At 51.5% G+C, this 23611-nt stretch overlaps 3 protein-coding genes and 1 long non-coding RNA gene across 8 annotated transcripts; 1 reads left to right on the forward strand and 3 right to left on the reverse strand.

The window, feature by feature from the left end:
• Positions 1 to 14: 14 nt before the first annotated feature.
• ACAD8 (acyl-CoA dehydrogenase family member 8) lies at positions 15 to 7079 on the reverse strand. Its single transcript, XM_074848965.1, has 11 exons — positions 6956 to 7079; positions 6013 to 6113; positions 5420 to 5589; positions 4613 to 4722; positions 4286 to 4362; positions 3878 to 4015; positions 3329 to 3464; positions 3129 to 3226; positions 2743 to 2895; positions 1725 to 1827; positions 15 to 912 (listed from the first exon to the last, which is right to left on the reverse strand). The coding sequence occupies exons 1-11, from the start codon at positions 7041 to 7043 to the stop codon at positions 860 to 862; spliced, it is 1227 nt and encodes a 408-aa protein (XP_074705066.1). The 5' UTR covers positions 7044 to 7079; the 3' UTR covers positions 15 to 859.
• On the forward strand, positions 6439 to 12446 carry THYN1 (thymocyte nuclear protein 1). Of its 5 annotated transcripts, none has more exons than XM_074848974.1 (8): positions 6439 to 6741; positions 7889 to 7975; positions 8990 to 9219; positions 9710 to 9778; positions 10443 to 10535; positions 11208 to 11303; positions 11948 to 12098; positions 12214 to 12446. In XM_074848974.1, exons 2-8 carry the CDS (start codon positions 7933 to 7935, stop codon positions 12258 to 12260), a joined length of 729 nt encoding a protein of 242 aa, XP_074705075.1. In that variant the 5' UTR covers positions 6439 to 6741; positions 7889 to 7932; the 3' UTR covers positions 12261 to 12446. The 5 variants fall into 5 exon arrangements, with proteins under 5 accessions (XP_074705075.1, XP_074705076.1, XP_074705073.1 ...); XM_074848975.1 differs by having other exon boundaries at positions 7892 to 7975; XM_074848972.1 differs by lacking the exon at positions 6439 to 6741 and adding an exon at positions 7131 to 7278.
• Positions 12447 to 15886: 3440 nt separating this feature from the next.
• Positions 15887 to 23472, reverse strand: VPS26B (VPS26 retromer complex component B). Its single transcript, XM_074848971.1, has 6 exons — positions 22912 to 23472; positions 19385 to 19541; positions 18374 to 18538; positions 17422 to 17597; positions 16614 to 16756; positions 15887 to 16141 (listed from the first exon to the last, which is right to left on the reverse strand). The coding sequence occupies exons 1-6, from the start codon at positions 23132 to 23134 to the stop codon at positions 15995 to 15997; spliced, it is 1011 nt and encodes a 336-aa protein (XP_074705072.1). The 5' UTR covers positions 23135 to 23472; the 3' UTR covers positions 15887 to 15994.
• LOC141933874 (uncharacterized) lies at positions 21168 to 22905 on the reverse strand. Its single transcript, XR_012626233.1, has 2 exons — positions 21579 to 22905; positions 21168 to 21363 (listed from the first exon to the last, which is right to left on the reverse strand). It is a non-coding gene; the product is annotated as an uncharacterized LOC141933874 (long non-coding RNA).
• Positions 23473 to 23611: the final 139 nt, after the last annotated feature.

Here is a 23611-nt window from a genome sequence, read left to right on the forward strand (position 1 = left end):
CTTCTGACACTCCGTAAAGTTGCCATCATTGCTTTATTGATTCCAAATCCGAGCAGAAAAAAACAAAAAAAAGAGTTTAATTTACCAGTTTTTACTTCCCCTACATTGTACACAGGGAGTACTGATTTGAGGCAACAGAGTTAAGTGCTTCTGTGCAGGATTTTAGTTCCTTGATTTGTACCTCCATACTGCAAAGGCTTCTTTGAGATGAAGCACCAGTACGTGGTGGGAATAGGGAGAACAAGCAGCAGTCGGTACGTTAGAAAAGGTGTGCTGGAAAAGGAGGAGTGCTAGATAAACGAGAGGCATCCTGCTCCTCAGTTAAAAAGCCATTGCACTCTGCAGGTGGTCAGAGCTGCGGTACTTGTGGCCCACTTGTGTCCAGGGGTGCAGTCCACACCCAGGACAGGTTTTTAAGCACAGCAACTAGTTCCCTTGACCTAAAGATTTCCCTGCTAGAGGATGAGTCCCATGGGATCAGGCTGCACCTCTGCCTGAATTCCCATTTCAGTCCTGACTCAGCACAGATCACCAACAGGTCTAGTGTTTCTCTTTCCGAAGATCATGGGCTGCTTGGCATCCATCCTTAAGATTTGGAGACAAGAGGCTCGTATTTACAACTGTGATTTCTATCTTCAGGCTGCACAATATAAACTGCAGCTCTGCCAGGCACAGAGTGCAGCTGTGGCAGCATGTGGGTGGCATCCAGCTGTGCTCCCGGGCAAAATAAGGCAGAAAGACTCTTTCCACTGGGGTATCCCCCTCTCCACTCCCTGGGAGAGAGTTGGTGAACAGGGGAGGGAAACAGTCCAAGCTGTAACAGGCGAAGTGATTTAAGGCTGGAGATTAGCTCCTGGCTTCAGCCCTGTAGCAGATTCCTGGCCACAATCATCCGCATCACCTCATTGGTACCTGCAGCAGAAGGGTGCAAAAGATACTTAAGAGATGGTCCAATTTTGCCCCCCAATATAGGCTAAAAGAATTCTTCCCTGATCTGCAGTCTATAGCACAGAAAAGGTCTTCCCACCAACTGAGGCGGCATTTAGGAGGTGCTGGGCCAAAATACAACTGCCAAGTGCCAGCACACTGCTTGGGAAAGGCTTCAGAGTGGGAGATGCTGGTGCTTCTTTTTACTGGGGCATTGAGAAGATGCGGGCACCAGGCGTCAAGCAGAACTGGATATACACAAATATCTGAGTTCTCTGCTTTACTATTTAATACATATACAACACACAGAAAGACAGTTTGTAGGCCCACTTGGTACTGGAAAGAGCACGTCCCTTATCAGGTCCCCTGGCTGTAGGTGAAGGGATTTCAAAGGAGGGAAAACAAAATGGTTAGGAGGCCGGACTGAGATTCGAAAAGGCCAAGACACTGTTAGAGACACAACATCAAAAGAGTGACGGTACACTGGAATCCCAGGAAAGGAATTGTTGGGAAGTGTCAGCACCTGTCTGTAGGAGTATCAGGATGAAAGTGGGCAGAGGCACCGCTAACATGACAACTAGATACCTCTCCCTCCTGTAAGACTCTTAAAATACACAGTAACTGCGCCAGTCCCCCAAGAGCTCTTGGCCAGGGGATTCGCACACATGACATCCAGGGACACCTCATGCTCAGAGCATGCTCTGAAACCCAAGAATCAGTCATGCAGGCAGGCAGGGGCCTCCGGAGGGGCTGTTCTCTCCTGGCTTCACTGCCAAGTCACTGGTAGTGTCTTTTACCTTCCAGGATCTGGTGGACTCTGATGTCTCGCACAAACTGCTGCACAGCATAATCCTTCAGGTAGCCGTAGCCCCCGTGCATCTGTAGAGCCTGGTTACAGATCTAAGGAGACAGCCGGGGACAAGTCAGCCACAGGAGCTCGGTAAGAACCCAGGAACCTGAGCTCGTTTTTTTTTTTTTTTTTCTGGTCACCTAATCTCATCTCTTAAAGCCTGGTGTGACAGCAGGGTGCTCTCAGTCCCCATCAGTGCTGCTCTCAGTGCTATCATGTTACCTAAGTGCTGTTTCACAGTAACGCTGCATTTATGTGAACGTGACAGCACGGAAATACCTCGGAAACGCTTTACTGAGGCAATTTTTGCTGCATTTCTATGGTGCTACTGATGCAAAAAGCAAAACGGCAGATCCCCATCTAGTGGTCGGTCAGGCGAGGAGTCTGCTCAGGGCTCTGGTTTCTACTGAAACGTGACTCCATTTCTGTCAACTTGGGACATAAAACATAACAAACAGCAAAAATGCAGAGTGCTGAGAAAATAACGGTAGCTTCTAAATGACACTGATCTGGGAAGCGTCAAGGTGCAGATTTCCTTTTCCTTTCTTTTTCTGCCTTCTTGCATTCTCTTTTCAGGGACATTTTGCAATAATGTATTTTTCAGTGGTCTGGGAAAGACCACTTGTTACCTAGCAATGATCAGCCTGCAACATGCATCTCATCCTTTGAGAATAAAGATGCTCTTCTCCCTGTCCCGTCTCCCTGCTTGGTCCCCTAGAAAGCAGCGCTGAAAGCACTAGAAGCCAGGAAGCCTGAAGTGTGGAGAGGCTAATCCTGCAGCCTCCACAGGGTGCAGAATTCTGTCTCGTAAAACATCCTGGTCCTGAGTTGAGGCTTCTGGCTCAATGAACGTGCTTGGGTCTGGGTCCCTACAGCGTCAAACTTCTTTCTGACATCCCGAGCACCATGATGGGAGGTCTCCAAGCTTCCAGTTAACGACACCGACCGAGGTTCGAGTAACCTACCGCAAAGCATTCATCAGTAGCAAAGAGCTTGGCCATGGAGCAGAGCACGGCCGCGTCCTCCCGTCCCTCCTGCAGCGCCCGCGCCGCGTTGCGAACCATGAGCCGCGCTGCCACCAGGCGCGTCGCCATCTCCGCCAGCCCGAACTGCAGGTACTGCCAGCGGGCAGCGCCAGAGGGAAAACGAGGTCAGCGCCTTTGGAAGGGCCTGAACCACATCCCCACTGCCCTCAGGCAGGTCTCAGGCCTGCCATGCTTTCTTCCTTGGGAAAAGCCTGTCCCTGCCCGCTCCAGGGAAGACTCTGCAGAGCGATGGGACCTCTGGCTGCTTGTTCAGCCAGGATCAGAAAGAGCACAGCTCTGGGAGCGCAGGTCGATGGAGAGGTTACCTGATTGTTTGCTAGGGGTTCCCCAAACTGTTTCCGGACAGTGAGATGTTCCTGAGCCAGAAGAACAGAGGCATGAGCAGCTCCTAATGAACAAGAAGCTGGTGGGAGAAGCCAAGGACACAGAGTGAACACGAAGCTAATGGAGACGGGCAACAAGACGATCCTGCCCTCCTCCCTCGGCTCCCCGCTGCCTTTCTTACCAATGTTTATCCTGCCTCCGTTCAGCCCCTTCATGGCAATGCTGAAGCCCTGCCCTTCAGCTCCCAGCCGGTTGCCAACAGGAACAACGCAGTCCTCGAAGATCACAGCCCGAGTCGGCTGGGAATTCCAGCCCACCTGGGAAAAGCAGAGCACCTTCCAGGCTGCCTGAGGTGCAGCACACCTCCAGCTCCCGGCCCAGAGCTGCCCAGCCCGCTCTCAACGCCTCGGTTTCATTCCCAAGCTGCCGCAGAGCGCCTGTGGCCTACGTGGTTTGGCCTCAGTGTGCTGAGTTGGAAACTGGAATGCAGGTATTTGAGAAGAGGCACAGATCCAACCAACCCTGATGTTCCCCAGATTAAAATCCTTCACTTACCACAGGGACAGGTATTGTGCAAACTTCACCAAAGCTGGACTTGGCTTGGAAAAAACACACCAAGCCGGGACTCCGGTCCCACCTAGAAGAGATCCCTAATGCTTTGCACAGATGAGCTCGTCTCTGTCCTGCACTTCCCTCAAGCACACACGAAGTGAAAAACCAAGCCTCTTACCTTCTTCTCTTTCTTGCCAAAGCTGAGCCCTGGTGTCCCCTTCTCCAGCACCAGGCAGGAGATGCCCTTGGGGCCTGGGCCTCCTGTGCGACACATGACCACATAGACGTCGGTGTCGCCTCCCCCGCTGATGAAGGCCTGCAGAAGGGCACAAGAAGAAAGGGGTGGGTTTTGTATGCTAACCCTGAGCCCACAGCAGCAGCTGGGGTACAGAGATGGAGGGGAAAAGACCCCATGGCCAGGAGGTATTTAGGGACCCGACCATGCTAAGCCCTGGTGAATGCTCTGCAGAGCACATTCCACCTTGGCAGAATACACAGAGCAGTAGGAAATGGAAAGGACGGTGAGAGCCAGGCCCTCTTGCGCGTGCAGTGCCATCCAGCAGCTTTAGGAGGAGCAAAGAGGTACCTTGGAGCCGTTCAGGACGTAGGTGTCCCCTTTCCTCTGAGCTGAGGTCAGCAGGGAAGCTGCATCACTTCCGCTTCCTGTTGGAGAGGTGAGGAAGCAGCCAGTGAAGCAGCAGATCCAAACTCTCCCGGGGATCCTACCCGAACGACGCTCAGGTTTGTACCACAAGCATCTCGGCAATCATCACCTGCCCCTTCCCAACTTCCTGGTGATTGCCCAAAGGAACACGAAAAGAAACTTTTCACCTCCGCCTCCGTGCAATGTCCAGTTAAACCATGCTAGGAGTGAGGGAAGGGAGGAGGAGATTTCTTGGTTGAGGATGCTCACCTGGCTCAGTCAGGCAGTAAGAAGCAAATTTTTCCATGCTACAGAGCGATGGGCAGAACCTGCGCCTCTGTTCCTCACTGCCAAAGGTGTCGATCATCCAAACACACATGCTGGAGCAGGAGAGAAGGAGCAGCGTTACAAAAGTGAACAGGAAGGCGGCTCATACCAGAGCATCCCTGGCTGAACAGAAGAACAAAGCTCCGTGGGGTTCAGCCAAAAGCACCGAGGCTTGAAAGCCTGCTCCACCTCAAAACAGAACAAAATCAGGTGCCAGCAAAGCCAGGAGGAAGAAGATTGCCTTCCATTCACCACAGACTCACTGCCTCGGGGGACAGCAGGTTCCTATTTAATAGCCACAGTGTTCCCCTCAGCGCTAAGCCCTGCTGTCTCTTCAGAAAACTGCCCCTGGAAGCAGGAGTCATTGTCACTGCGCCGAAGGGAGCTGTCACTGAGCATGCCTGTCCAGCTGGCGCCTCTGGGCTCTGTCACAGTAGGACCAAAGCACAAAGGCTTTTTCCAGGCAGGTTACTATCTATAGACAGCTTAAGTGGAAGAGCAGGGAACAAAATCCAGAACTTAATCCCACCTTGCATGCCACAAAGCTAAAGTTACTTCTTGGTGGCATCTCAGTTTTTGTAGCCCATTTGTTTACTGTCATCGAGAGATCCCCACGGGGATGTGTCTGCTTGGGGTCCCAACTTTAACAAATAAGCAGCACCAAGGGAGCTGTTTCCAGCTGGACTTAGAGCACACACAAGTGTTCTTCAGCCAGGCCAACACCACCCACCGCTCCCCAGACACACTCACTTGTGGATGCTCATATAAGCAGTGGTGCTGGTACATCCTGTTGATAAAGCTTCAAAGATTATGGAGGTATCAAGTCGTGACAATCCAGAGCCACCGACGTCTGGTTTCACGTAGATCCCACCGAATCCTAGCTGGGCTGCCTTCCGCATTGTTTCCACGGGGAATATTTCCTATTGGGACAGGCAGAGACATCAGAAGTGAATATTCATGGTCAATTCAAGCTCAATATTCCATCTCAATATTCTCTCTAGTCCAGTCCCAAACTCCTGCAGAATTTAAGTTCCAGTCCCAAAGTCCTGCAGAGTTTAAGTTAATCGGGTGGGTTAAAGAAGAGCCAGCTACTAAGACAGATATATACCATCTTCTGGAGTAAATTCAGGTTTTCAGGTGATGGAATTGCCTGGCTAGGAAAGCTTCAAGGAATTCCTGATGGCTTCCCACCCCAGCTACAGCAGCAGCTTCAAAGAAAATCACTACAGATGGCATGACAGCACCGAGGGGCTATTGCAGGAACCCCTCTGATGAGACCCAAGGATCAGAACGCCCTAAGGGAGGAAAAGGTGAGCAGTACAGCCCTTCCGAGGCTGTCATACCTTTTCATCCCACTCAGCCATGTGAGGAGCCATCTCCTTGGAAGCAAAATCAAGGGCAACTTTTTGGAATTCCTTCTGCTCCTCAGTCAGGCCGGCGGAGGCTAGAAAAGCAGGAAGAGGTCAGAATACGTGTCTCTTGTGGGAAAGCAAGCACCACCACCTCTTCTATACCCCAAACAATTTCAAAGTGTCCCTTAACTCACACAAACAGTTCAGGGTCTCTGCTGCAGAGACCGTCTCTCTGGTCCTCGGGGCCATACAAACTGTGCTGATAGAAGGCTTTGGGAAGGGGCTTCCTTAGGACAAAACAAACCCAAGGTCCCAGCTATCTCTGCTCAACGCAGCCCTTTGGAAACAGCATCTTAAGTTTTACTTAGATCCTGCATTTGAAACCTCCTGCTCTCTTTGCACGGAGATCTGACGTTGTTTTGCCAGTCCCTCTCCTAAAATTCACGGGGATGCCGCCGCTTCGATCCCAAGCGCCGTCACATTTAACCAGGGGAGCGACTGGCCCGGGAAGGGTCTGGCAGTGCTGTAGGAGGAGTCCGGCTCGCACCCAGCTGTTATCCCGGTAACCAGAGCCCACGCTCCGCCACCGGATGATGACTTCGATCACAGGACAACCCAGACCTACCGATGGAGTGAACCCTCCGCCGCGCTTTACCCGGCCTTTCCGAGATACTGGTTGATTCCCAGCCAAGCCTGAAAACCCGCGGAGACCCACCGAAGGTAGAGGGGAAGGGGACGGAGCTTTCCGTGGCGGCTGGGCACCGTCCCGCGCTGCGGGGTGTCGGTGCAGGAGCGGGGCCACCTCCCTCCCCGCTCACCGACCTGCTGTCCGGCTCCCTCCGAGGCCGCCCCCCCCCAACCCCGGCAGCGGGGAGCGAGGGGGGGATCCCCGCGGCCGGCTCGGCCCCGACCCGCCCCCCCCGCCGAGCCTTACGGTCGATGCAGGAGGCGATCCCTCGCCGCCCCGCCGGCCGCCGCAGCAGCAGCCGGGCCACCGCGCCGGGGGCTACTCGCCAAGCCATGGCGGGGGCTGCTCGCCAAAGCGTGGCGGGGCCGGCCGGGAGCCGGCGGGGCAGGCTGGGAGCTGTAGTCCCGTCGGCGCGGTGGCTGCGGGGAAGGAGGCGAGTCTACAGGCCATGCCTTCGGTTTTGCATAACGGTCACCCACTTCCGACTGCAGGCGGGCGGGGGGCGGCCTGTTTCCTCCTCCTGCGCCGAGGTTTGGGCCAGGCGAGAGCATCCTTCACCCCGGTGCGAGGTGAGGGGGAGCCTGGGGTGGGGGGCGGGAGGGAGGGAGGGAGGGGAGCAGCTTGGCACAGAAGGTGGAAAAGTTGATGCCGCCCGCTCTGGCAGAAGGAGGCCAGCTCAGAGCCAAATAACTTCTAACGGGCTGCTGGCAGGAGGGGGCAAGGGTTGGACCCGCCAACTCGCTCCCTTTCCCGAAGGGACTTGGCGTGCAGAATCTGTGCGAGCAGCGAGCTGAGCCGGACAGCCCCGGTGCGAGGCCGGGGTGAGCTCTGGAGGCAAGCTGTTCTCCCTTTGCCAAAGGCACAGCCCCTCTTGCATGGCAGAGAGGGGCCACGCTTCGGCCGAGCACCTTCGGGACCCTTCTCCAGCAGCTGCGCCGCTGTGGAGAGGAGCCAGCGGCCCTCAGAGCCCGGCTGTGGCCGGCCTGCCGCCTCCAGCGCCGGGGTGTGGTCCTCAGCCAGGGCCAGCATTGCACTGATAGAGGAAACGGCTGAGCTCAAGGAAGCAGATTGATTTACTCTCCACTTACTGTACGGCTTTTACCATTCTCTGTCTCGGATATCTCCGCTTTTGTCAGCTTGCCTGAATAAGCAGTAATTCTTTCTTCTTCTCTCATTCAGCAGGTGCTTCTCAGTGACGAGAAGATAATTCAAAGAGACCAGGGATGCCTTGGCCGAGCAGAAAGAGAGACAAAGGAGCAGTAGCAGGTCTGTGCTGACATCCAAACTAATTTAGCATCTCTCACTTGAGGTTCCAAGCTATAGCGAAAGTACAGTCATCTTAACCGTCTGTCTTTCAGAGCCACAGGCCTCACAGACAGCATTTCCTCTGTAAAAATGGGCTGAGCACCCATGTGTGACTGACACAAGTCTGCTAGAGATATGATAGGGACCATCATGTATTCTCAGCACAAAGTGGTTAAGAAATGTAACCATTTATGAAGGACTTTCACATCCTATGTGCCAGAAATGGTCAGTCAGAGTGTACCCAGTGTCGTGGCAGGAAGCTGATGTGGTACCATCTGCAGAAAAACAAAAAAACAAAACCTTGCACTTGAGGCACCGTTATGTGGTGTTTAAAGCATAAGATGAAGAAATTGCACAGTTGGCTCATCCATGCCACTCATCTGCTTAATTGACTCCAGCAAATAACCACCTTCCTACCCTTTAACCTCTTATTAACTGTATTTTGCTGTCTGGGTCCTGGACAAACATGGATCTAGACACCCTCTGAACAGGTAGCACAGTGGAGGCTTAATCTAAGGTTTCCAGCTACTGCAGTAATTGAAATAGCTTGCTTTGCTACTGAACTTCCCGGTTATTCACCAGACTCACCTAAATCAACTTTGTTGCCTGCAGCTGATTTCTCAGCAATTAATTAAAAAAAAAAATTCAACTACACTTCATGTGAGCAATCTGGTCTATCCTGGCTTTTTTTATGATTAACTATGACTATTCAATTACATTGGTGCACACCACAAAAAAAAAAAATAAAAAAAAAAATCCTTATTTCAGATGCAAGCTAGAAATACTCAGAAACAGTGGTGCATAATGCTGCTACCTTACCCATAGCATCTGGGGTGCACCAAACTTCTATTGCAGTCAAATATCAGTACGTGAAATCAGCTTGGATGACTAAAAATGTTTCAGCACCAGTCCTTCTTGGAAACAAAATGTGTTTTATCTGAATGGGGGGGGGGGGGGTTTCTTGTTTCTTTTAAGATAAAAAAGAGCCTGATGCAAAAATTGCCAAAACGGAGGAGGAGACTCCGGATAAGGAGGAAGAAGAGAAGTCCACAAAACCTCCAGCTGGGAGTTCCAAGTCAGGATGGAAGAACTGGAAGAAGACAAAAGACTCTGACTCCGGCGGGGAGGAAAGCAAGATAACGTATTGTCACTGGCTTCTGAAATCAGAACCAGAGAGCAGGCTCGAGAAGGGAGTGGATGTGAAAGTAAGCACCGACACCCATCCTTACTCAGCAACGTATAGAAGCAGTGTCACTACTGCAGAGCATTAGTGCCTGAACACAGCGTTACGGGATCAGACAACTCTGATTGTTTGCAATATTAACACTATTGTATCTTTACTTCTCAAAACCCATTTGTCTTCCTGGAAATAGAAAGACATAATGTCGTTCTCTTCCAGGGTGACAACCTTGGGGTTTGATACTTGTAATAAAAGAGGAAGTCAGGTCCTTGGGATGCTCAGCTGTTCGTAGCAGGGGCAGCATCTATTTCAGACTCTGCCTTTACACTGCTGCAGAGTTCCTCCTTTGTGAAGGCTTTTCTTTAGCCCCTGTGGGAACCGAAAAAATTGTGTCAAGTTTGTACTATAATTGAAGGAGCTACTAGGAACAAATGTTTGGGCACAATGTAGACAGTGACACAATAAAGATCAGACTACCTCCTGAACTTAACCTGCATTTTCATTCCATTTGGCAGTTCAGCATTGATGACCTGAAAGCTCAGCCCAATCAGACAACCTTTTGGGATGGAGTAAGAAACTACCAGGTAAGGAGCACATGTCAAAGCAGGAGTCACTGAAACAGCACTAGAAAAAAGGTGGCTCTCCCCACAGGCTCCTTTTGCCTAAGGATTTCCTTTGGAGGTCCTCTGCCTGTTTTTACAGGTGCATTTTTTCAGGAGTCAAAACTCCTGCCTCCAGGTCAAAGGCAGATTCAGGCTGGGTAATATTCTGTCAAATCATCCAGTTTTTCTTTAGCTTAGACCAGCCTTTATTTCCCTTGACACCTTTGGCAAGTCTGTACTTGCCCACATACTGTGCCTTGTCTGTACAGCTTTCTGCCCCAGGCCTCTCTGCTGAAGAAATCCACGTGTGCTTCCCCTACTATATGTGCTTCCCCCCTATATATGATCTGCTCTGCTGCTTATCTGCTGACAGATAATGTAAGTCTTCTGCCATCCCTGAACGAGGGTGGCTGAGCTGCTGAATTCCCACATACGTCCCAACCAACAGGATCTTGCTCTTTATCTTTGTTTTTACCTAATTTCACTGCAGCACAAAACATCTGTATGACAGCTGTAGGAAACCTTATCTGAGCAGCTCGGAAGCATAGACACCTCTCTCGTTGTTAGTTCTTGTTCCTAGCTGCTTATAATGAAACCCCAAGAGTTTGATACAAAGAGCTCAAAGTCTCATGTTTACACCTGACAGGCAAGGAATTTCCTGAGAGCCATGAAACTTGGGCAGCAGGCCTTCTTCTACCACAGTAACTGTAAAGAGCCTGGCATCGTTGGCATTGTCAAGGTGAGTGCCTCTTTCTTGTTCTGTGTTTTGGGGAGAGGGGTAAGTAATAATCGATGGGTCATCAAAAAGCTCTGTGGCCCTATTTGTGTCCCAGCACCAAAGGAGTGCAAACGTTGTGCAGTCAGAGCAGCAAACGAGCGCAGGGCCTCTAGGCTCAGCGGTACGTATCTCAGCAGGGCTGACTCAGGCATCTTTCCCCAGAGAAATGGAACCAAGCTGCTGTTTTCCTGCTGACATTTCAGAGCTTCCAGCCAAGCCAAGTGTTGCTCCACATTTTGATTAAAATGATTCACTAAATTCTAGTCAGCTGAGCCTGCAAGGCAGTGGTAAAAAACCCAGGGCACAGAAAAGCTTTTTAAGAGGAGAACTTGTCACAAAGACTATCATCATCTACCCAGTTTTCCTCTGTTGCGTGTGCTCTTTCCACACTGCTCTCCAAAGAGGTGATGATGCTTCTTTGACAGCCATAGTGTTAATGCAGCACGTCGACCCAAGAAATGTAAAGGAAAAAAAATATCTCTCGCCATTAGAATGGAGTTCAGGGAAAGCAAGACTGATTTTTGCACCAGGATTGTTCCTTACGTCTAGTCACAGCTTGCTCAAGGGCATTTCGTACCCTTTGCTGACAACAGTTTTTAACTTGTCTCACATTCTTCTCCCCTTCTGCTCCAGATCGTAAAGGAGGCATACCCTGATCACACACAGTTTGATCAGAAGGATCCTCATTATGATTCCTCCAGCAGAAAAGAGAACCCCAAATGGTCCATGGTAATGTAATAAACTAAATACAGCTGCTTCAAGCTCTGTGTGCAAGCCAAGTGAAGGTAGAAGCCTCTTTGCATCATACAGCGTATCTTCTTAAGCTCCTGTCCTGGCCTAGCCACCTTTTTCTCTCTCAAGAGAAAATCCAATCCTGATTTTTTCCTCTACCTTTCCCCCACCTCTTCCAGAAGACTACCAAAATGTATCTCCCTAAATTTTCAAATCTTACTTGGATGCAGAGCTGACCTCCGTGCACGGCAGAATTCTGGGTTAGGAAAAAGAACAAACATCTTTAAGTACCACTCTCAGTCTACAGCAAACAGAGCTGTAGTTTTGAGGCACACTAAATTATAGGGAAGTGACTGTTCACAGGCTGGCTGCATCCCGCATCTTAATGTTGTATTGTCTGTGACAACATGAATGTGTGTTGCTAGTGCACAGTGCTAAGATTCACGTAAACAAATCGCCTGCCAGAAGTATCTGAAAGTTCTTTTAGCCTTGAGCAGGGAGAAGCTTCCATACCATTATAAGGTTGTACACATCAGCCATTTGCTTCAGTTTAAAAGCTTTATCCCCCCAAAGATCTTATATGACATCCAGAGGCTCTCTCCTTTTCCAACCGTGCTCCTTTGCTGCCCGTCACTTCCCAGGTGGATGTCCAGTTTGTGCGGATGACAAAGCGGTTCATCCCCCTTTCTGAAATCAAGGCTCACCACCTGGCCCACAAAGCAGATGGAGGCCCCCTGAAGAACATGATGCTCTTCACCAGACAACGTCTTTCCATCCAACCACTGACACAAGGTAAGAACCTTCCGCTCTGGACTCTCTCGGTGCCGTTCCCTCTGAGAGGCAGCCCTCGCTCAGAGAACCTGGAAGTTCCACTTACGGCTTTTTCTTCCTTACCTTTTCAACGCAGAGGAATTTGAGTTTGTCTTGAGCCTGGAAGAGGAAAAGCCACATTAAGAACCTGACAGCAGCACAGCTTCTCCCCAGCCCGCCGATGCCTCCTCCTAAACCAGCGTAATTCTCAAGTTTACTTGCTCAATCGCAGCAACAAGAACATGCCCGCACATGATTTGCAGCTACACGTCCCTTATTCTGACACACTGTTATTTTTGCTTATTTTTAAATAAAGCCTTTTAGAATCTATCACAGCTACTCAGTTTTTAATAGTGGAGAAATCTGCAATTTTATCTCTTGAAGGACGGAACAGGTACATCCTCCTTGAGAATGTTTACTACAGAATTCAGTGCAGTTCCAGGTACTGCAGAGGGACATTTTTCTGCAGAAAGGTATCACTAAGCTGCTGTCTAGAACAAGACAATTTAGACGTATGTACGCATCCAGCCCGACTGCTGCAAAGCAGATCACAGTTAACTCCCTGCAGGTACAAACCTTCCCATGTTATTTTAGTACTGACGTCAGGGAAATAGAAGAAAACAGAGCTAGCTTGCTAATTTTTAAACTACATGGGTCCTCCACCAGCACAGTTTCTAAGCAGTGACATAGCTTAAAGACCAAGAATTTATAAAGATAACACAGGACAAACTCCTTGAGCATGTTTGGAGGACTGCACGGTATGGCACTAAAGAAAAATGTCTTAATACCATAAAAAGAAAAAAAAAGGCAAAACCAGACCCAAGCCAGGCAATATAAACCATATCAGACAAACTCATGCACAGCATTTGACAGCCAGGGCTGGCTCTTTTTAATTGGAGAGACAAAAAACCCAAGTTTTAAAATACAGCCATTGAAAAGACGACGAATTAAGAAACATGTAAACACAGCAGAGGCTTAATTACAGGTTGCACTGCTTGGTTTAGTACTGGCACACTCCCCCCTGCCTGACTCTGCCTGGGAGAGAGGGAATGACCCAAGTACTGAACAGAACCACCCAGCTCAGGGGGACGCGACTGCTCGAGTGGCGGCTGCCCCTCACCATGCTAATGAAATGCTTTTCTAAAGTACCTTGTCCTGGAGTGACTTTATGCTTCAACTTCTCTCTAAAAGATGCTCTGCACATCTGCTCTACCCCAGACAAACAGAGGGCCTAGTGGGTAACAGGTTGAACGGTCCATTTAGATGAAGTAAAAATGTCTAAATTCCACAAGTAGGGACAGAGGGGAGAAGGGCACAAAGTAGGAAAAAAAAAAAAAACCACAAACCTGACCCAACATATAGGCTCATGCACCTTTTCCAAGTAAACCCTCCAGAAGTGATGAACAGATGTTTAATAGAAATCTCCTTACAGTGCATTGTCTGGTCAGACAATTATCTTACACCCAGTACTGATGCTGTTCGGCCAGTAAACGAACTGAATGCAGAAACATCATCCATGGGGCTTCTTTAATACCACACGGCCTACAATCAGGAGTAGGCGAGGGGAAAAAGAATTGTAGGCGGGATGGGAGTTGAGGGAAAGCTAGAGGGTGGGTAGGGTGCTGCTGTGCTCAGCCTAGCCGTGGAAAGAGAGTCTGCTATCCCCAGAGGCTCCCGCGGGAGCTGCTCTTGTCTCTAACGGATTGTGTGTTGCCACGGCACAGGCGGTTCCCCCTGCACAGAGCGGGGAGTAGAGCAAGTGTCAACAGCAGCACGCAGATTCCTCTGCCACGCAGCAGCAGGTTACCACCCCTTGCCCTGGCGTAACAAGGGAGTTGTCTAAAGTAAGCTTTTGCTTCAGTCTTAGGAAGACACGGCTCCAGCCCATGGCACAGACTTCTCATGTAAAGAAAAGCAAGCCACGTCTTCACTATTACAGAGCAGAAACATGGTGTGACACACGCATTCAGCAGAGATGAGATCATTAGTGTCCTCTACAACACAGCGAGACTGTCCAGCTCTACTAAAAACCACAACCTTACACGTGGTGAGTAAAAGATAACTTACTTTGGCAAGCAGAAACACACATTTATCACTGAAATACAGTAGCTGTCTTATTACAGAAAAAGCTTCCCTTCCCACCCAGGCCCCACGCCCTCCACCAGCACTGTTCCACTAAACAAAGCAGAAGATACTTCCATTTCCCAGCTGCAAGACAACTGTTCTACATTCAGCTGTAGGACAGAGGCAGAGGACGTTCACTCTAGTCAAAAGGAAGCTGGACAAAACCCTAGCGAGCCACAAACTCACAGGGAAATCCAGACAAATCCCACTTGCTAGAGCTCATCTCCCAGCATTTCGGGCAGGCTTGTCTCTCCCTCTGGTAGGAGGTCGAACCACCTGCCTCCTTGAAGGGCATCTAAACAGGATGGATATTCTCCAGACTCAGTCAAGTCTACAAAGCCACATCTAATTTTTAATGGAGGAGTGACTCCCTTCTGGGAGCGCTCTCATGATTCTACTTAGCTGAAGACTAAAAGAAGCTTATTTTAGAACAGAAAAAACCCGCCTTCAGGTTCTCAGTTCATGGCATACCCTCAGACCTCACTGGTGATTTCAGCTCAGGCTTCAGCAATGTGACTCTGGAATCAGAGAGCTCTACCACCTTCCGGCTGCTGCTTGGCTTCACCTAGCAGCACACACAGGCCATGAGCTTCTTAAAAACGATTGCATCCACTTTCTGTCCTTATTAATCCTCATCCCACAGGTGCGAGGGAGCGAACAAACCAATACACACGTGTTTCTATACTGCCTCTATCCCTACTACAAAGCCTGCTCTGTCACAAGGACACAGATGCGAGCAGGGCAGCGTGTGCAGCGAAGCCCACTCCCACAACAGCCCCTGTTTATTTCTCACATTCCAAAACTCTTCTCTAGACCTCCCAAAGCTGGTCTGCCCCTGCTCTGCAGCAGCAACTGGAACCTGTATGAGCGCAGCAACCAGAGAGACCGAATCCCAGGGGCACTTGGGCTGTTGGGATAAGACTAGGAAGACGCTGCTCTTGGCCAGGAGCCTTCCTGCCCCCACTTCTTGCCCACCCAACAGCATCAGGACCGTCACCGCTCTCGGCCCGACCTGTGTCACCTCCCGCTGCACTCGCGCGCCTCACTCCCTCCTCCCAGCCCCAGCTCCCCCCTGACGCAGCCCTGCAGTCGGGAGCTCCACAGCAAGGACACAGCAGCACGCCTGCTGCCCGTGCTCCATGCGGCTCCGTGGCAGTCCCAGGGCTGAGTCAACTACGTTACACAACTGTTTGTGACAAGGAATCCGACGCCAGCGTGAAGAGGAAGGGGAGGCAGCGAGGGGATAACGCTAAGCAACTTCAAGTAGGCCGCGCCTCAGTCTCTGACTCCGTCCTCTACCTTCCAGCTAATCCCTGTGTCATTTTCCCTCGTGAAGATTTCAGAAAGGCAAGAAAAATATCCATCCTACACAGCCCCGAAGCAACCTCCACACCGCTGGGAAGAAGCGGCGGATTTGGCCTTCACTTGCTCTCTCCCTCCCCGCTGCCACGCTGACAGTGTCTCGGGGCAAGGAGGAGATCAGGCAGCTCCGCAGCCTCCGGACACGTGCCTCAAAGCAGCCGACCCCAGAGGAATGTCGTCGATTGGGAAGCGCTGAGGTACCTTCAACTCCGCGCCACCAGTGCTCCAGCTTTGCCTTGCCCTCCCCTCCCCTTCCCACCCTACGAGTCCTTTGAAGAAAGGAATTAAGTCAAAAACGGATATTTATTTTCATGAAGTCTCTGAAGTGTTTTTTTCTTCCTCCTCGCTGCCGTCCCCAGTGGCTCCGCAGCAGCCTTCCTCTGCGCGGCCTCTCACTGCCGGCCGTTGTTCTCTGCAGGCTGGCTGGGGGTCTTGGCCTCGGTGTGCGAGGACGTCCCCTCAAACCGCTGTGAGGCGATGGCTGCTTGGTGGGACATGCTCTTCCTCACGATGTCTCCTTTTCTCCAAAGCACCACCTCCTGCAGTAACACAGGCTTGTCAGGGCTTGAGACCTTCTCCTGGCCCCACCCAGACCCAAAGGCTGAACCAAGCTGCCAAGCAGAGGCCTCGCCACGCAGCCCTCCTGGAAATTTGGGTAGAGCGCTCCTCCCCGGGATCTCGGCACACAGAGGCAACCCACTGCACGTCCAGGGCAGCTCTCTGTTGCCGCTGGCTACCACGTTGGAATCGATCAGGTGAAGCACAGAAGCTCCACCACAGAGCAACAGAGAGGACGAGAAGTCCCACCTCCTACGTGCATCCCCCCCACCACACACACCTGGCCTGCGTGGACCGTTCCTTCTAGACCGTCTTTGCACACCGATATGTCACGTCCTCATAGATATTCAGTCAAGATCATGATTCTCCCCCCAAATTCCCAGAAGGTCCTTATAACAATATCCCAAGTGATGGTCTGCAGGTCCAAGAAGAACCAACAACTCTGTTTCTCACCTGCTGTTTAAAGTAGCGTCTCTCTTCCTCATCGATCAGCACCAGGTTGAGGTAATAACGCACTGAGAACTTCTTATTGATGTCCCTCATCGTTGGAGTCAGCTCGTAGCCAGCCAGAAAGAGTCTGATGGGAATGGACTCCCCTAGAAAGTGCACAGCACCATCAGCACAGACAGAACACACAAATACAAACTAGGAGAGCACCAGCAAAACAAAAGCTCACTAGGCTTTGTGACCATTCCCACAAGTGGAGTAAGATGAGCAAAAAGACCTTCAGAAATCAGCACACATGGTCCACAGCCAGATCCTGCCCCTGCTGACAGCTATTCCATCGCCACTTTAACAGCACAGGGCTCATTTGTGACCTGCATCAAGACAGCACTGCAGGAAAAAAATGAGTAAGGTGACATTTTCTCTGGCAGGTGACTCTGCTGGGCAATGGAACTGGAAAACAAGTGGCACAGGAGATTGGCACAGAGCTAGAACACCATCTTGCTGCTCCAAGTTGCAGCAATGCCAGCTGGTGGCCCATGCCAATAGTGAATTTACACCTATTCCTGGTTCTGCCACTGCTTCATCAAAAGAATAAAGTCATTGCAACTCATTCTGCCTCATTTCCCCCTCATCCTACCAGCAAAGGAAGGGGATCATATTTAATCACCTATGCAAACTGCCGTGAGTCTGACAGTGAAATAGGATGCATACTACTACTGAGCACACAAATTCAGCTGAAGATGCAGCAGGACTCATATTCCCACCCCAAAAAACTTCAGAAGAGGATTTCTGAAGGGCTCATCTGCCTTCTTACCTCTCACAGGTGCCCCATCCATGATCTCATATTTAGCTATTGTGTCATTCTCATGATATACGTTGGGTCCAGTCCCTGTTGTTTCTCTCTTGATGATATCTATCTCCATGTGTTTGATCTTGATTCGCACCAGCAGGAAGTAAATCTTTCCAACAATCACATCTTTTAAATGATACCTGGCACACGAAGGAAGAAAGCACCACAATCAAACACTGCGCAGCAGACCAGGACTCACACTGAAGAGCAGGAACATGCTCGTCAGGCACTCTGCTCTTCTCCACGGCCTCAGCTTTAAATTTCAGACGGCATTATCACCCACCACCTCCACTAGGCTGCTGTAAACAGCACTTCATCTTTCATCCTCCGGTCTTTCAGAAATCAACAAGAACACGGAGCGCAATCAGATAAATAAAAAACAGAATTTCGGCTGAATATCTGCAAGAAACCCCTGCAACAGCAAAACCTCCAAACCTGATTTTTTAGGTCAGTTAAAACTAACCCAAATGTTACACTGCAGGGAGGTTTGCTACCATCAGCTGGGAAAGATGCAGTAAAAGTAATTTAAAAGAGCCGTTTCCAACTTTTGTGCCTGAATTAAGCAGTATTCAGCTGTATTGCCTGGTAAAGAGCAGACGTTATACTTTGAAGACACCTGGAAATACTGATCTTGCCAAGGATACAGGGAATGCAAAGTTACTGCAAGAGCCTCACGCTGTGCTCCAAGCTCAGTAACCCACAGACACTGCTCCCCACTCCCTGGTGCAGAGAGCAAGGAGAGGAACCCAAAAACCCACCACCACGATCCAAACTGCCTGCCAGCCTCACTAGAGCACAGCAACAAAGAATCCCTTTGAGGATCACAACGCGAGACACGTGCCTCAGGCCTCCAAACCAAGCTGTCCCCTGTACCAGGCAGTTCCCCACAGCCACTGGCTGCTCTCGAGACACTTACTTGGACTTGTTATACTCGAACTCGATGTGCAGGCAATCCTCAATCCCCACCTCCATCTTAATAGAGGAGTTGAGCTCTGGGTAGGTGCTCAGGGTGTGCACAACTATGTCCATCTCCTTCACCACATCGTTCAGTCTGCGGCTGACCGTCGCTCGGAGGAAATACCTGCGAGGAGAGTCCCCCTCCTGTTAGGGCTGAACAGGCGGCAACAGGGACGAAGCAGGGAGGGACATGGGGCTGAATGGGTTGCACGGGGCTATCCAAGCAGCCTTACTGGTACCCAGCTTCTGGAGCCACCATACTCCACGTTGGAAAAGACAGAGAGGAATTTTCAAACAGAAAAGCAGACTCTTCTAAGACTTCTCTAACCCTTCACCCATTTGTGAGCCTGAGTTACCTAACCACCGTTTTGGGGATCTGAGTAACATCTTGCACATGTTCAAACCACTGCCCTTTTGCATGAGATTAGATCACACTGGTCTCCACAGACACACCTCTTTCTGCAGATCTCAGAATTTTCCAACCCTCCCCTTCAAAGCCAGTGACTGGATTTCAAGTCAGCTGGAGTGCCTGGATGTGAAATACAGTTCGCAACGTATGAACAAGATAGAAGCTAGGCATCTGTTTGCATACAGAGCACAATTAAAGTCGACAAGACTGATTACAAGGCAGCAAAAATGTCCCCATTGGAGACTAAAGCAAACAATTTACTTTAGTTTTTGGATTACCAAATAAATTAGAAAGCAGTGGTTGATTCAGAAGGGGCTGATTTCTCCTGTCACTTAAATGGGGCAGAACAAGTTCCACAAAGCCTGATGCATGCTTATAAAAGCAGAGCCCCCAAAGACAGCCTTTTACAGCTCATCCCACCAAAATGCATTTGGAGTCCCATTAGAAGCTTGCAAGGATGTCTGGGAAGGGATGCTGCACTCTGGTGTCATCACGGTAAATACCAGTACTTGCACACCACACAGAACCAAGAACCGGGGTCAGCAAGGGGAGGAGACTCACCGTAACTTCACATTCTGCCCCGTGTAGGACTCGTAAGGTTTTTCCACATGAGTGAATTCAAAGTCAAATGTCTGCGACTGAGTGAATTCACCGGGACGGGCCAGGTCTTTCACCAGAGACACGAATTCATGGTGGTTTCCTCGGTCATAGTAGAGTTCTAGGAAGACAGAAGTCCAAGTTAAGCAGTGACGCTTAATCCTGTGTGACACAGTGAGGAAAGACAGGAGATTTCACAGCTACAAGCAGCTCTCTTGTCCGGATCACTGCTTCCTTCGCCCCTGTTCAGAGAACCTACCAGGGGAGCTGCAGCTGCAGTGTGCTGCGTTTGTTCGCTGCTCTCCATCGGAGCCAGGTGCTGGCCAGTGACACGGGAAGGAAAAGGGCCACACAGCCTCACCTACTGCACTGAACCGGGAACTCGGCTTGCCTTAGTGTGGGTCACCTATTATCAACAGTAACTATGTTCAGACTGTTTGAGAAGAGGAGCCAACAGCTCACGCAATCCCTTGCAATAATTTTCTACACAATATTCCAGGCCAAAGGCTTTGCCACTGTAAAGAGAGGAAGAAACACCACTGCTTCTCTGCAACAGCAGTGACAGAGCAAAAACGAAGGGATAGGCGGCTTCCAACTGTTCCCGCTTGTCCTTTGACAACAAAGAGTTCTGAGTGGTCTTGATTCGCACCAGGGAGTAAGCGTAACGGTGGAGATCCTCACCCATTCTGCACAAAGCCAGCGTTCAGTGCATGGCTACCAAGTGTGCGGGGAGGCAGCTGAGTCCACCAGCCCCTGGAGAACGCACTAATGGCCACGTGAGCACCAACGAGGGAAGAGCACTCGCCTTTGGAAGCCCCGTTCCAGCCAGCTCAAGTAACCAGCACGGTCACATTGCTACAGTTTTCCTCACAACCTTCTTGCATCAGCAGGAAACAACCGCAGGTTTCCTCATTTAATGAAAGCAAGCCTCTCTACACTTCCACAAAGTTTCCTCCCTTAAGTCAAAGCCACAGAAACTTAAAACTCTACAATTTGCATTAACAGCTCCATATTACGCATAACCATCAATGAAACCTGCCCTTCCCAACCCTGCGTGTGAGCTGTGTGACTACGAGACACCCACGCAGTCCTTCCAAAAGGTAAAGCCGTAGCCAATCTGATACGGTGAGATGAGGAAACACAAACCCAAGTCATCAGACAATCACACACACACAAGTTCACTGTCAGCACTAAACTGTGCAGAGGCGGCTTCTGAGAGGTATCACCAGTGTTCAGCAACTGCAGCGAGACTCAGTTCTCCGCTCCTTGAGATGCACGATGAGATTTCAGCTTTTTGTTACTTAAAACCTTTTGTTTCTTACACCCCTTTGCTCACCTTATCTCTATAATGGGAATACTGGCACTAGAACACCCCTCACTTAGGCGGAACAGCGAGTGCCATCAAGCCCTTCAGGCCAGGCAGACGGGTGACATAAATAAACCAACTCTCTCTGCACTGAATACGTGTCCATTGAGAGGAAAGTGCTTGTTGATGTGACAGGGCGAGGCCACGTGCCACATAAAAAGAGGAATATATCATCTGCCCACACGATGCAGGAGGCAACAATCGAATTCAAAGCAAGGGGAGGCAAATGTCAGCGCACCAAGTTCTCTGCTACCTTGGAAGGGCACAGATTGGCACTCTGCAGCCTTAAGAGGAGGAAGGATTGACGTTTCCCACACTTCAGAAGACATTAGCATGTCAAACAGGTATGAGCTGTAATTTCAGGTTTTCAGAGCTATAAAGTTTCCAGCTGAAAAAAATAACCTGCCAACGTTTTGGCTCAGGACACAGTAACAGCAGGAGAACCAAAATCTTTAAACGGGTTCTGCGCTCACCGGAGACTGCGCAGGGCACAGCGATCGCAGCCGGGACGCCGGTACCCGGTGTGGAACAGCCATCTTCCCTGTGACACATCACTCCTTTACGGCTGTCTCCCTACCTGTTAAATTGTCTCATACAGTTTACCGACCTCACGGCAGCGAGAAGTCAGCGTAAGGCAAGCTGTTTGAGATGAAAAGCATTAAGGAAGTGTGATCGCTTTAACAAAGTGACCCAATGGGCAAAAAGAAAGGACTGGTGTGCAGCCACAGCAGCCCCTAACACACCCTGCTTGGGCAATAATGTGAACTCAAAGCAGTTACTCTAAATACGTACGGCTCAAAAGTCTTCCAAAATGGGGACTGAGAAGCAGGCGAGGCAGCGTGGAGGAGACAGAGTGGAGCAGGAAGCAAAGTTCATGTTTAATTTCCACTGACGATCATAATCAAATAGCAGGAGGTCACAAGCTCGCTCCCGATGCACCGGCTCGCTCACACTCCCCCCCGTTTACCAGCTCTCTCTGCCCGCCCTCCCTTTTCTTTCCAAAAAGCAGTGTTACGCACAAGCGAGACCAGCAAAAATATTAAAACAGCAGTATCAGGGTTGGGTGGGAAAACCTCTGGTTCACTTTCTTGCACCGCACGATTTGCAATGCAAAGGTCGCAGGCCCATGGCTCGCGCAGTGATTTTGAGGGTTAAACCCGAGCACGGAGAGCCACAGACGTGAGGCGTCGCCGAGCACAGTCGCATCGCTGGGAACATCTTGAACTTATTTTGGCGTGCGGGACTCAGGCACGTCCATGAAACACGGACATCTCCAAGGCCGATCGAAGAGTGGGCGTGGCGGCTACCTTTCCTCTAAGAAAGCACGAAACAGGAAATCTAAATTGGTTACACGCACAGATAACCACGAGTTTTGAACAACTTGAAGCCGCCCAACTAACCGCGCAGGGGTGCGTGGTCACTCCCTCAAAGAATAAGAGAATAAAAGATGGAATCAGCCGAGCTGAGCCCGTAGGCCTCAAGAAAGCTGATCTACCCGGGTAAAAGGTGTCATGGGGTAGGGGCTGGGAAGGTGCAGCGGGTGGTTTGAGACGTACGGGTAAAACCCACCCGATTCACCGTCCTCGGCAGAGCCGTGGCTTCCCTAACCGAATCGACAGGCGCAGAAGAAATGCAAACAGACAGCCCGTAGGGCTGCAAATAAAGACGGCCTGGAGAATCCGGCCCGAGAGCTGGCGTTGCTACGCTGTCCGGGCTCAGACCTGCATCTGTAGGACAGAAACTGAATTTTACCCCAGAGCTGAAATCGGTGACCGAGCAGAAGCAAGAAAATAGGACGGGAGAACAATGACCTGGAAAAGGACTGGAGTGCCCTCCCTTCCGCCGGGGCTCGAACCCAGAGAACCCACCGGATTGCCCAGCTCGAAGGGAGGTTGGAATAATTCCAGGCAACCGTGGGAATTGTCGGTGCAGCAAAGCCCCGCTCGGGAGCCAACGTAACCTACTTCGCACCGGCGAGGATTTCCGTGCCGTGGGGCGCAGCGACGTCCCCACCAAGGCGAGAGGAACACACCGGGTCCTCCCCGCGACGCCATGGGGGAGATGGGAGACCCCCGGACAGGGGTGTCGGGGACCGGCGGGCCACCCCCCCGCGCCCCCCTCTCACCGATCTGCCCGATGAACTCCACTTTGATGCCCTGGTGCTCCAGGCGCTTGTTGGGGTGCTTGAGGGTGAGGACCACCCGCCCGGAGACGGTTTCCCCGTCGTAGAAGAGGAAATATTTCTCCTTTTTGCCTTCCTCCGTCTTGTGCTCCACCCGCCGCCGGCTCTCGGCGTCGCTCAGCACCAGCTCCAGCTCCGCGCTCTGCCCGAACCCGAAGAAGCTCATGGCACCGGGAGAGGAAGGGGCGGCCCCCGCCCTGCCCCGCGGGCACCACGGACAGAGCTCTGCCGGGACGCCCGCCGGCGGATCGGCCCCACTCCCGGTGCCGGCGGAGGGGCGGCTGCCGCGCGGGGCGGGCAGCGGCACGGCGGGGACAGCGGGCAGTCAGGGCCGGAGCGGGGGGGGCCCGCAATGCGGCAGGGATGCCGGGGAGGGGGCGGCGGCGGCAGCAGCAGCAGCAGCGGCGGCGGCGGCGGCAGTGGCGGCGGGGCCCTGCGGCCCGGGGCCTCCCCGGTGACCGCTGGAGGGAGCCCGGGGCTGGCACCCGCACCCGCCCCCCCCCCCCCCGCACCCTCCCGCCCTCCGCCGAGCGCGGCCCCCGCCTCGCCGCCCCGAGCGCTGGCGCCGTCCCGGACCGGGCCCCGCCCCGCGCATGCGCCGCGCGCGCCTCGCGCCGCCCCCCCGGCCGGGCCCGCCCCGCCT

The sequence above is a fragment of the Strix aluco genome, chromosome 23 (assembly GCF_031877795.1).
Source record: "Strix aluco isolate bStrAlu1 chromosome 23, bStrAlu1.hap1, whole genome shotgun sequence".
NCBI lineage: Eukaryota > Metazoa > Chordata > Aves > Strigiformes > Strigidae > Strix > Strix aluco.

Coding starts and splice junctions, on each gene's coding strand:
- VPS26B (XM_074848971.1), bottom strand. CDS start 23,134: ATGAGCTTCTTCGGGTTCGGGCAGAGCGCGGAGCTGGAGCTGGTGCTG. Junction 19,542..22,911: donor GGAGTTCATCGGGCAGATCG/GTGAGAGGGGGG, acceptor CTGTCTTCCTAG/AACTCTACTATGACCGAGGA. Junction 18,539..19,384: donor GGGCAGAATGTGAAGTTACG/GTGAGTCTCCTC, acceptor CTCTCCTCGCAG/GTATTTCCTCCGAGCGACGG.
- THYN1 (XM_074848974.1), top strand. CDS start 7,933: ATGCCTTGGCCGAGCAGAAAGAGAGACAAAGGAGCAGTAGCAG. Junction 9,779..10,442: donor ATGGAGTAAGAAACTACCAG/GTAAGGAGCACA, acceptor TACACCTGACAG/GCAAGGAATTTCCTGAGAGC. Junction 12,099..12,213: donor CATCCAACCACTGACACAAG/GTAAGAACCTTC, acceptor TTTTCAACGCAG/AGGAATTTGAGTTTGTCTTG.
- ACAD8 (XM_074848965.1), bottom strand. CDS start 7,043: ATGGCTTGGCGAGTAGCCCCCGGCGCGGTGGCCCGGCTGCTGCTGCGG. Junction 6,114..6,955: donor GATCGCCTCCTGCATCGACC/GTAAGGCTCGGC, acceptor CTGCTTTTCTAG/CCTCCGCCGGCCTGACTGAG. Junction 913..1,724: donor AGTCCACCAGATCCTGGAAG/GTAAAAGACACT, acceptor CTTCTGCTGCAG/GTACCAATGAGGTGATGCGG.